The sequence below is a fragment of the Dasypus novemcinctus genome, chromosome 20, assembly GCF_030445035.2.
Source record: "Dasypus novemcinctus isolate mDasNov1 chromosome 20, mDasNov1.1.hap2, whole genome shotgun sequence".
In the NCBI taxonomy this organism is placed as follows: Eukaryota; Metazoa; Chordata; class Mammalia; order Cingulata; family Dasypodidae; genus Dasypus; species Dasypus novemcinctus.
Genome location: NC_080692.1, coordinates 30,899,140 through 30,911,854, shown reverse-complemented (window position 1 = coordinate 30,911,854; position 12,715 = coordinate 30,899,140). Strand labels below are relative to the sequence as shown.

The window sequence follows — 12,715 nt, the reverse complement described above, 5'->3', positions numbered from 1 at the left end:
AACTCACCTGTCAAGAGACTCAGACTGGAAATTTGGTCCATTTATATGCTGTCTACAAGAAAGACATCTTAGACTCAGGGATTCAAGTAGGTTGAAAGTGAATGGCTGGAAAACAAACTTACAAGCAAACAATAATCAGAAAAAGGCTGGAGTTCCTATATTAATATCAGATAAAATAGACTTTAAATGCAAAACAATTGTGAGAGACAAAGATGGACACTACATATTAGTAAAAGGATAACCTTTCAAGAAGAAAGAACAATCATAAACATTTATGCTCCTAACAAGGGTGCCTCCAAATACATGAGGCAAACACTGGACAAACTAAATGAAGGAACAGATGCCTCTACAATTATAGTGGGGGACTTTAATACACCACTATCAACTTTGGACAGAATATCTCAAAAGAGAATCAATAAAGAAAGACATTGAACAATATATTAGAGGAGCTAGGTCTAATAGACATATACAGAACATTACTCCCAAATACAGCAGGATATAATTCTTCTCAAGTGCAAATGGATCATTCTCTAAGATAGAACACATGATAGGCCACAGAAAAGTCTCAATGAATTCAGAAAGATTGAAATCATACAAAATAATTTATCTGACCACATTGGAATGAAGCTGGAACTCTTAAAGGACCAGAGACCCATATTTGGCAGAAAGAAAAGAAAGAAAGAAAGAAAAGGAAAGAAAGAAAGAAAGAAAGAAAGAAAGAAAGAAAGAAAGAAAGAAAGAAAGAAAGAAAGAAAGAAAGAAAGAAAGAAAGAAAGAAAGAAAGAAAGAAAGAAAGAAAGAAAGAAAGAAAGAAAGAAAGAAAGAAAGAAAGAAAGAAAGAAAGAAAGAAAGAAAGAAAGAAAGAAAGAAAGAAAGGGAAAGAAAGAAAGAAAAAGAAAGAAAGATCAGAGCAGAACTAAATGAAATAGAAAATAAGAAAGCACTTGAAACATAAACAAAACCAAGAGATGTTGTTTTGAGATCAATAAAATTGACAAACTCTTAGCTAGACAAACAGAAAAAAAAGAGAAGATGCAAATACACAAAACAAGAAATGAGAAAGGAGACCTGACCCCACAGAAATAAAGACTATCATAAGAGAATACTTTCAAAAACTATATTCCAACAAGAAGGAAAACTTAGAGGGAGTGGACAAATTCCTAGAAACACATAAGCAGCCTACATTGACGAAAGAAGAAATAGACGATTTCAACAAACCAGTCAAAAATAAAGAGATAGAAACAGTCATTAAAATCTTCCAAACCATGAAGAGCCCTGGGCCAGGTGGCTTCACAGGTGAATTCTACCAAACATTCCAGAAAGAACTAACACCAATCTTGCTGAAAGTCTTCAAAAAAATCAAAACAGAAGGAACATTGCCTAACTCATTCTATGATGCCAACATTACTCTAGTACCTAAGCCAAACAAAGACGACATAAGAAAGGAAAATTACAGACCAATCTCCTAGAACTTAGATGCAAAGAATCCTCAACAAAATACTTGCTAATCATATTCAACAACACATTAAACAAATTATACACCATGACCAAGTGGGATTCATTCCTGGTATGCAAGAATGGTTCAACATAAGAAAATCAATGAATGTAATACACCACATAAACAGATCAAAGGAAAAAAATCACATGATCATATCTATAGATGCAGAAAAAGCATTTGACAAAATACAGCACCGTTTCTTGATAAAAACACTGCAAAAGGTAGGAATAGAAGGAAACTTACTGAACATGAGAAAGAGTATACATGAAAATCCCACAGCTAACATCATCTACAATGGTGAAATCCTAAAATCTTTCCCTCTAAGATCAAGAACAAGACAAGGATGCCCACTATCACCTCTTCTATTTAACATTGTCTTAGAAGTACTTGCTTGAGCACTGAGAAAAGAACCAGATATAAAAGGCATCCAAATTGGAAAGGAGGAAGTCAAAATTTCACTATTTGCAGATATGATCCTATACATAGAAAACCATGACAAGTCTACCACACAGCTTCTAGAACTTATAAATGAGTTTAGTAAAGTTGCAGGTTACAAGATCAGTGTGCAAAAATCAGTAGCATTTCTGTACACCAATAATAAGCAAGCTCAGGAGGAAATCAAGAAACAAATATCATTTACAATAGTAAATTAAAAAAATCAAATACCTAGGGATAAATTTAACTGAAGATGTAGCAGACTTATACACAGAAAACTACGCAACACTGTTCAAGGAAATCAAAGAACACCTAAATAAATGGAAGAATATTCCCTGTTCATGGATAAGAACACTAAATATTACTAAGATGTCTATCCTACCAAAACTGATCTATAGATTCAATGCAATCCCAATAAAAATCAACATAGCATTCTTTAATGAAGCAGAGAAACTACCTCTGAAATTTATTTGGAAAGGAAAGAGGCCCCAAATAGCCAAAGACATATGAAAAAGGAAAATGAAATAGGAGGAATCACTCTACCTGACTTCAAAACATACTACAAAGCTACAGTAGTGAAAACAGCAAGGCATTGGCACAAGGATAGACACACTGACCAATGGAATTAAATTTAGCGTTCTGATATAGATCCTCATATATACAGCCATATGGTATTTGACAAGGCCACCAAACCCTCTCAACTGGGAGAGAATGGCCTCTTCAACAAATGGTGCCTGGAGAACTGGATATCCATATGTTAAAGAATGAAAGAGGATTACCAACTCACACCTTATACAAAAATCTACTCAAAATGGATCAAAGACCTAAATATAAGAGCCAAGACCATAAAGACCTTGGAAAGCAAAGTAGGGAAGCATCTACAGGACCTTGTAATAGGAAGTGGCTTCACGAACTTCACACCAAAACATGAGCAGCAAAAGAACAAATAGATAAATGGGATTCCTCAAAATTAAAGCCTTGTTCACCTCAAAGGAGTTTGTCAAGAAAGTGAAAAGAGAGCCTAAACAATGGGAGAAAATATTTGGTAACCATATATCTGATAGAAGATTTATATCTTGCATAGATAAAGAACACCTATAACTCGAAAATAAAAAGACAAACAGCCCATTTAAAAAATGGGGAAAAGATTTGAACAGACACTTCTCCAAAGAAGATATACAAATGGCTAAAAAACACATGAAAAAATGCTCAAAATCACAAGCTATTAAGGAAATGCAAATCAAAACAACAATGAGATACCATCTTACTCCTATAAGACTGGCAGCTATCAAAAAATCAGAAGACTACAAGTGCTGGAGAGGATGTGAAGGAATGGGAACACTCATCCACTGTTGGTGGGAATGTAGAAGGATCCAGCCATTCTGGAAGACAGTTTGGTGGTTTCTCAAAAAACTAACTATAGATTTGCCATATGACCCAGAAATTCCACTGCTGGGTATATACCCAATAGAACTGAAAACAAGGACACAAATTGATATATGCACAACAATGTTCATAACAGCACTCTTCACTATTGCCAAAAGTTGGAATCAACCCAAATGCCCATCTACAGATGAATGGATAAATTAAATGTGATTATATACATAAAATGGAATACTACTCAGCTATAAGAATGAATACTATACAAACACATGTGATAAAATGGATGAATCTTGAGAACCTTATGTTGAGTGAAGCAACCCAGGCATTGAAGGACAAATACTACATGAACTCTCTGATATGAAATAAGTAAACGAAGCTGTCTCAGAGATCTAGAGACTGGATGATAACCCTAAAGGAAGTTGGGGGGTAGAGGAAGGTTGCAAGGTAACATCTCATGGGTGAAATCTATGATAAACTGGACGTAAGTATTTGTAAATGGAAGGGATAAAATGGGGGCATAGGGATACCTTTGGGTGGGGCTTTGTGGTCTTAAGGGGTACTAGGGATGGGAGAATGGTTCAGATGGCCCAAGAAATTGGGGGGAGGGTGGGGAGAACATTTGAACATAGGAGATTTTCTGGTATGTGGTTGAAATTATAATGTGGAGAAAACTCTTTAGAAAATACAATAAGGAAGGTTACCTGTTTAAGATGCTTAACGGGGGCATCTGACACAGGGCAAGCTTCTAGGGAGTGTGTGAGTTCTCATTTTGTCATAGTGCGTTATATCATTGGGTGGAGACCCATACATTGAGAGTGAAGCTATACCCACATCCTGGGGAGGACTGATATTCTCAAACAGAGGGAATCTCTCAAGAGAATGGTGGTTCCCAATAGGTTATGACAGTCGAGTAGGTAAAGTCCTCAACATTGTTGCTAGTATCTCTGAATATGGTCCTTCAAGTAATGAAGATTGATTGTCATGGTGGGACCTGAGGGGAGGGGGAAAGAGGTATTGAATAGATGGAATCAGTGTAACTATGGGGCAATGGAAGTGTTCCACAAGATCATGCCATGATGGATATAGGACATGTTAAATTACACCAAAAATGTATAAAAGCCTATAGGCTAAAATGTAAACCATAATGAAAAACATAAGATAGCTGAAAATTTAGAAAATTGTATAGAATAAAATATAAACCATAATGTAAACCCAAATGGAACCATGTTTGAAAACTATTGTTTCAATATCTGTACATCTGCTGCAGCAAATACAATATGAATATGTAAAGGGAAGGGAAAAGGGTTTGGGAAGGGAAAAGGGTTTGATGTTGGATATGTGGGAATAGCATATATTGTATATGTGAATTACTGTGATCGAAAACTCATGTAAAAGCAAACTTAATAATTAGGAAAAAAAAGGATTTAGACACTGAAAAAGAAATGAAAGAAACTGGCTTGCCACTGTACACACAGGGCAACACACATAGCAGTGATGAAAGGCAAAATGTCAAAAACAAAGTTTTGGGAAGCAGACTTTGCCCAGTGGTTAGGGCGTTCATCTACCACATGGGAGGTCCGTGGTTCAAACCCCAGGCCACCTTGGCCCTCGTGGAGCTGGCCCACGTGCAGTGCTGATGCACACAAGGAGTGCCATGCCTCGCAGGGGTGTCCCTGCATAGGGGAGCCCCACAAACAAGGAGTGAGCCCCATAAGGAGAGCCACCCAGCACGAGAGAAAGTGCAGCCTGCCCAGGAATAGTACCGCACACACAGAGAGCTGACACAAGATGACACAACAAAAAGAAACACAGTTTCCTGTGCCGTTGACCACAGAAGTGGACAAAGAACATGATGCAGCAAATAGCCACAGAGAACAGACAATGGGGGGGGGGGCGGTGGTCAGGGGAGAGGAAAAAAAAACAAAAAACAAAGCTTTTTCATTTTTTCATTTTTTGATACCTCTACTTATTTTTCCTTTATTTAGTTTTTCTAGATTAGTATGTATTCTATATCTAAACTTTAAACCTATCACTATAGTCCATTACATTATTAATGGAACCTGGCAATATATTAGGCTTCCTTTTCAAAGATGTTTTGGACTACCCAGAGGTTCAAATATGGCAGGGGAGGAACACTGGTGTGGGGTGTTGATAGGGGGGCACATGGTTGGCAGGGAGTTCTCCAGGGCATGTATATAGGGTACATAAAAATGTTTGGATGTTTTCTTAGTGGTTTCAGTTAAAAATGACAGCTGAGGGAGTGCTGAATTCCTAGCCAGGGGAGCTCTATCACATTCCCCATTGGAACAGCAACAATCATTCAAGTGCAATGTAAAAAGATCTTGAATAAAAGGGTCAACTCAGACCAGCAGAATATCTCAGCCTACATATAATATCAGGTGTTAAAAACTGCTTTTTGACTTTGGATAGAAGGAGGAAATGGAAAGGACAAATGAGTTTATATGGCTATGAGTTTCCAAAAAAGAGTCAGGAGGTCATCAGAGGTGTAATGCTTATGCACGCCTCAGCAGGGTACCAGAGACAGCCAAAGTAGATAGAAACCCAGGTACTGGTTCTCCTAAGGGCTACAGAGACCCACAGGTTCTATAGTCATGGCAGATGACTCTGGAGTACAGTGCCATGTCAGTTGGCCATACTTTAGAGTTGGTGTTCCTGAGTGTGATGGAGTTGGACTCAGATACGACCTTTCTACACACGCCTCTTCTGTTACTTTTACTGGACCTGTGGTTGGCATTGGGGTTGATGTATGCTCAGGAGACCTGAATCTCTGGACTGTCCATGTGACAGCCAGGCCCTTAGCCTCAGCAGACTTGCAACTCCTACCCTCTGGTTTATCAGACTTACCCCGGCCAGCTAACAGGGAGGTGAAGAAGGTCAACCACCAGATCAGGGAGCCATGAGTGCCTACAACTGCAAGCAGGAGAATTGCATTCATCATCCATGTGGTTCTAAGTCCCCTCTTGATGTAGAGGGTGATCCATCCCAGGATCCACAGGATGGAGGAATAAAGTATGGATTAGAGTGGACTTAACTGTGGTTCTGCTGGGGAACTATTGTGATTAGTAATGAAAGAAATTGTAGTATTGATGTGGAGAAAGTGGCCATGGTAGCTGCTGATGGTAGGGAGAGGGAAGAAGAGATACGATGTGAACATATTTTCAGGACTTGGAGTTGTCCTGGGTGGTGCTGCAGGGACACATGCTGACATTGTGTGTACTGCCATGGCCCACCAGATGGGCTGGGAGATAGTGTAGACTACAATGTAGACCACTGTCCAAGTGGAGCAGCAGTGCTCCAGAATGTATTCACCAGGTGCAGTGAACGTGCCACAATGATGGACGGGGTTGCTGATGTGGGTGGAGTGGGGTGGGGGAAGTGGAGGGCATATGGGGATCTTGTATTTTTTTAATGTAACATTTAAAAGAAAATAAAGAAGAAGAAAAAAAAAGCTAAGGATATAATTACCACATAATCCAGTGTCTTATTTTCCAAGGGTTGCTGATGCGAAGTACCAGACATGGATTGGCTTTTATAATGGGAATTTTGTTTAAGGTAAAAGCTTGCTGATCCAAGGGCATGAAATGTCCAAATCAAGGTATCAGCAGAGATGCTTTCTCACCCAAGCAACTACTGGTGATCCAGTGTCCTGCACCTGGGGAAGCAGGATGGCAGCCAATCTTTGCTGAGGTCCCTGCCTTCCCTTCCAGAATCTACTGTCTTCTGGAGCTCAGCTGTGGGCAACCAGACTTGAGGACTTTGTTTTTGGACCTCCTCTTTCAGTCTAGGCTGCTCTGCTTTCTTCCCAAGTTCAACTGTGAGCTATCAGGCATATTGCTCATCTCTTCAGTCTCGAGTTGCTCGATAGGCCCACTCTCTTGCGGGCTTCATGCTTAAGATTTGGCTGCTAGTGATCCTCGAGTCCTCTCTCACATAGCAGGGTCAAAAATGGTGATTTTGTGTGTGTGCGTGTGTGTCTCCCTCTGTGTCTCTGTTTATATGACCCAGCAAGAGGGCAGAGACTCACATGAGGCACACTTCACTGATGTAGTCCAATCAAAAGGGTCTCACACTCACAGGAATGGATTTATTGAAAAATATAATCGTTTTCTTTGGGGTTCATAAAAGAGCTTCAAACTGTCACAACTAGCAATCCCACTATTAGTTATATACACAAAAGATTGGAATCAGAGACTTGAAAACATATGTGCATTACTCAAAATTGCCAAAAGATAGAAGTAACCCAAGTGTCCATCAACTGATAAATGGATAAACAAATGCAGTACATACATGCAACAGAATATTATTCAACATTGAACCGGAATGAAGTTCTGATTTATGCAACAACATGGATGAACCTTGAAGACATCTTGGTGATTAAAATAAGCCAGACACAAAAGGGCAAATATTGTATGATCTCCCTGATATGAAATACTTAGAATAAGCAAACTCATAGATTCATAGATACCAGAGGCTGGGTTGGGTATAGGGAATGGGGAGATAATGCTTAGATATTATAGAATTTCTATTGGGGTTGATTCCAAAGTTTTGATAATGAATTGTGGTGATGATACTAAAAAGTTGTGAATATAATTAACTGTACTATATTATATATGAATATGATTAAAAGGGCAAATTTAGGTCATGTGTTATTAGAATAAAAATTAAAAGAAAAAAAAGTACTACATAACCACAAGTGCTATTGCACACTATGGACCATAGTTAATAGTATAATTATAAAAAGTTCTTTCATGAACTTTAACAAATGAACCTCACTTCTACAAAGTGCTAATAATAGGGTGGTGTATGTGAACTCTGTATTAATAAAAAAGAAAAAAAATTGGAAAAAAAATGTGTTGCAGTTATGTAAACACTTGGCTTAGCTGAAAACAGAGATTCTTTACAAACTTTATATTTTGTATGAGCCCTGTTTTTCAAGGACTCCAAAATCACTTCTTTAGAAACAAAAAATAGAGGAAGAGAGATGAGAAGGAAAGAAAAAAAATTTGCCATCAAAAGCAGAAGATAGAATATTTCTCTTTAACATCGTAGTGTGGTTTGCTAGGGTGTGAATGGCAAGGGAACTTGGAAAGGAACGTGGAGGACTATAGCATAAACACAAAGAGCAATGTTTCCTTATGCCCTTGCAGTCTAATTCACCATTCATTTCTTCTGCTCCAGAACTGGTTAATTCATACAGTAAAACAGTAACTGAAATGACAATTACACATCTATCCTCCTACCACTTCTATTCCCACAAACATATACTCGTCTATGGAGACTGACTGTGAAATGCTAAGTTGTCTAAAACCCAGTTTCTTTCAGACGTCAATGAAAGAAAAGCTCACTTTCCCGGTCTTCTTATTTTTTCAAATTTATCTATTACCTACCTGATCTTCCCCGTTCCATATCATCTCTGAATATATCTCTGTATGATATTTCCAGTGGAGACTGTTTCACAAGCATCATCCTTCTACTTAGCCGAAAACTCAAACGTATTGTTACAGGAAGTTCTATAACCGTCAACGGCCAAAGTGAAAAGAAAAGAGGAAATAATGTATTTTTTGCTCTGTGCTGTGGGAGTTTTATTTACTTATTTTTGCATTATGGGGCTCTGTTTTACTAGACTGAAATTCATTGGGAATTAGTGGCTTGTTACTAATAGGTAAAAAACTGAATACAATGTAAATGTTCTTCAACAACAGAATAGAGAAATAAATTATGATATATTCTATATGTAGGAAGCTCTCGACAATAAAGAACAAGCTACTGCTATACCAGACAACATGAAAAATACATGCACAAGTATCTTACCTCAATTTAGAAAACATTTATTTGACAAGAGAAAATCTCCATAGATACCACCCACTACATATCCAATATAATTGCTAAAATGAAAAGGCTGGTAATTTTTTTAGAGACCATATGGAACAATTGGAATGCTCACAAAATGCTGGACAGAGTGATAAATTTTTTCATTAGGGAAATTGTGGGTTTACAGAACAATCATGCTTAAAATACAGGGTTCCCATATACCACCCCACCACCAGCACCTTGTATTGGTGTGGGACATTTGCTACAATTGATGATAGCACATACTAATAAGTGTACTATTAATTAAAGTAAATGGTTTTAACTTAAGGAGGGTTATATTTTATAACAATTTTGGAACACTCTTTGGCAGTACCTATAAAGTTGAACATAATCAAACAATTATTTGCAAGTGCCAATAACTGGGACTCAAATGTCCATGAATAGTAGAAGTATATATTATGGTATATTAATTAAATATAATACTATACAGCAATGATAAGAACATATTCCGGCTATAGGATAGATATGAATGAATTTCACAAACATAATGTTCATTATAAGAAATCAAGGACTATAGAATACATCTTGAATGGCTCCAATTATGTGAAGTGCAAATGTAATATGTGTTGATATAAGCCAAGTAACAGGATAATGTTCAGGAGCAAGATGGGAGCGTGACTAGCAGAGGACCAAGAGGGCTTGGGAGCTAATGGTAACACCCTAATTTCAAGATCAGAGTGGTGTTTACATAGATGGTGCTCACTTTTTGATAATCAAGTATAAACTATTCAGGTACTTTATGCCCAAGTAAAAATATTGACCAAATATACATTTGTACAACAAGCAATACCTGTTTTCCAAAACAATGCACATTACATGCATTACAATAGGTGCCTAAAGGGGATGGCAATGGGAATAAAAAAAGAGTGAGTTACAAAAATTAAATAACTACGATTTTTACAAGAGCAGATGATGACTTGTAACATGACTCTGGTCTATAATTTCTATACCAACTGTTTTACCTGAGGCCCAAGGTCTGTGTGTGTGTGTGTGTGTGTGTGTGTGTGTTTGTGCGTGTGTAGGGGGCATTCCTCTGCAAACACTAATGGAGAGGGTTTTGCAGGGGCCCAGAATATGCTGGGGACAACCAGATGAGCTTTCCCCAAAGGCCCGAACAGAGCGAGAAGTTCCCGGCGACCTCGCTCTCCAGCTAGTTTCTTTCTAAGCTGGATTCCTCAGAAAGCACCTTCCCCTCCCCCACCCCCCACCCCCCCCCACCAGTTTTGGGATCTCTTGGCAATGGTTTCTCCTCTCCAGGCAGGGGGCGCTGGAGAAGGCCGGAGGAGGCGCCGATCGAGGGGACTCTGGACTGCTGGACTCTGCTGCCCACGCCCCGCGTCGCCCCGCGTCGCCCGAGCCCCTTCTCCCGCGCCCGGGCCAGTCCCACCAGCCGAGCAGGCCCCGCGCAGCAAAACCTGGCAGCTGCTCTGATCTCCACGTGGCGTGCTCCTTTCATTTCTACTTTTACGGCCTGGAGTTTCACTTGTAGTAACTGCGGCCACACAAAGTAGTGTCAACAGGAAGAGGTCGCGGCTGGTTTCGGGGCGTCCTCCTTAGGCTGGAAAACGCTGCGCTCCGGTGACCTGGAAAACCTGCTCCGGCTCCGGTGACCCTGACCCGGGGCAGAAGGAGGAGAGGAAGCCCTTAGGCCGCGGTGCTGACCCGGGGGCAGAACCAGGCCAAACCGCCGCCCTTTACAGGTGGAGAGACCTAGACGCAGTGTGACTTGCCACCGGTCACGCGGGGACTAAGGACCGGGGCTCACTCTGTCCTGCCAACAGCTTAATGCCTGGCGTTTCTCGGCCCGTCCCTGGGTGTTTAATTTCAGTCTTCGTGGATTAAGACACAGGCTTCAGCACTGCTTCCAAGGCAGATCTCTCCGGGCAGCGGGAAGAATCAGGCAGGCCCTGGTGGAGAGGATGCAAATGAACACGTAAAGACTACACAGAGACTTCAGGGACTAAAATGACTTAGCGACTAAAAGACCAGACTAACCTCCCATGGCGCACTGGGTGGACTGTGGGAGAGTGTGTGCTATGATGTGGACCATTGACCATGAGGTGCAGCGGTGCTCAGAGATGTATTCACCAAATGCAGTGAATGTCTCATGATGATGGAGGAGGTTGTGGTTATGGGGGGAGGAATGGAGTGAGGGGGGTGGGGGGTATATGCGGACCTCATATTTTTTGAATGTAACATTAAAAAAAATAAAGACAAAAAAATAAATAAAGACCAGACTAAAAGAGACTGGCATCCTCATGATACAGCTGAGGAAACTGAGGCACATGGAGGCAGCCCTGCCAGGAACACTGAGAGTAAAGTCGCAGTTCTCAGGGGGAGTGCTTGACCCGGTGCCCAGCGCAGCAAGCTCTCATCAGCCTGCCACTTCACCCACCCACTACTCCCCTCTTAGCTTGGCTTTTAATACGAAAACCTATATATTTTTTGTTATATACAAGAGAAACATCAAACAAAATTACCTTAAGACAAAGCTGTATCATAATGCTCCCTCCATGTTTAAGTTATGTATTTTGTCACTACTTATAAAGACAGGTGACCTCTAACACACGGTCCAGTGAATTTCAGAGATGATAATACAATGGCCTTTGTCACATTTCAGAGGTTCTACCTGGAGAAGAGTTTCTGAAAAATTTTAACCATTCTCAGGGAGTAGAAAAAAACACATATGATGTTAATATCTAATTTTATTGCCTGTGTATATATTTTGCTATGTATATATGTATAACACTAATTTTAACTGGTGACCTATTAGGGAGGTAGGTTTTTTACCTTTTCTATTTTAATAATTTTTTTACTGTACTTTATTTTTTGTCTTGATTATTTTTTAGATGAAAGATACCTGCCCGTAATTTATGCATGTGTAAGCACTAGCAATGTTTTATTATTACTACAGTTAAGAATTTCTCAACTTTTAGTTTGAGTGAAAATGATTTTATTTTTCAGGAATAGAAGGAAAACTCAGAAAAAACAACAATGCTGTCTCTTTACTAATGTACTTCTTACACAGAAAAGTTTCTGCAGAATTGTAGCTTTCCCTTATAAATGGCGGATCAACAGATGAAGGCAGACTTGCTACTTTGCTGTATTTATCCTGTATTAGCACCAGCTAATAATAGAAGAAGATATTTTACGTGAATAGTTGACAAGAAAGACGTGTTGCTGAAATATTTAAACTGTTAAACAGCGTTCTGGACCTCATGCTTTCGCTTGGAGCATCTTTGTGGCAATTTACACTGCAGTAGTCAGTAAAACTGCTGGAGTTAAGGACAAATCAAGGCAGTGCCACCCAACTCTACTAAATGTCATTTTATCCTCCATTGCCACACAATTTCAGTTAAAAAAAAATGTTTCACACTTAAGAATGCAAAACGTAAGATAATGCTCCTCTTCCCATAAACTCTTCTTGTTTGTGAAATACATTTTTCACAAAATACATTATTTATGCGATTGAAGCAATTCATACACTTAATTCCTATTTTATAGAAA

At 39.4% G+C, this 12,715-nt stretch overlaps 1 protein-coding gene across 7 annotated transcripts in view; it reads right to left on the bottom strand.

Annotated features, from left to right (window-relative positions):
* Nucleotides 1-12,715, bottom strand: part of LOC131274797 (C-type lectin domain family 2 member D11-like) — a 61,787-nt gene that overhangs the window by 38,556 nt on the left and 10,516 nt on the right. The window contains exons 2-3 of one of the 7 annotated variants that reach the window (XM_058282778.2): nucleotides 10,919-11,115; nucleotides 8,725-10,820 (exon numbers count right to left, since the gene is read on the bottom strand). In XM_058282778.2, coding sequence (XP_058138761.1) covers nucleotides 8,725-8,803 — 79 coding nt within the window. In that variant the 5' untranslated portion in view covers nucleotides 8,804-10,820; nucleotides 10,919-11,115. Of the gene's footprint in view, nucleotides 1-7; nucleotides 118-8,724; nucleotides 11,565-11,688; nucleotides 12,633-12,715 lie in introns of those variants that run through there. The other 6 variants (XM_058282779.2, XM_071210160.1, XM_071210162.1 and 3 more) reach the window with 6 other exon arrangements.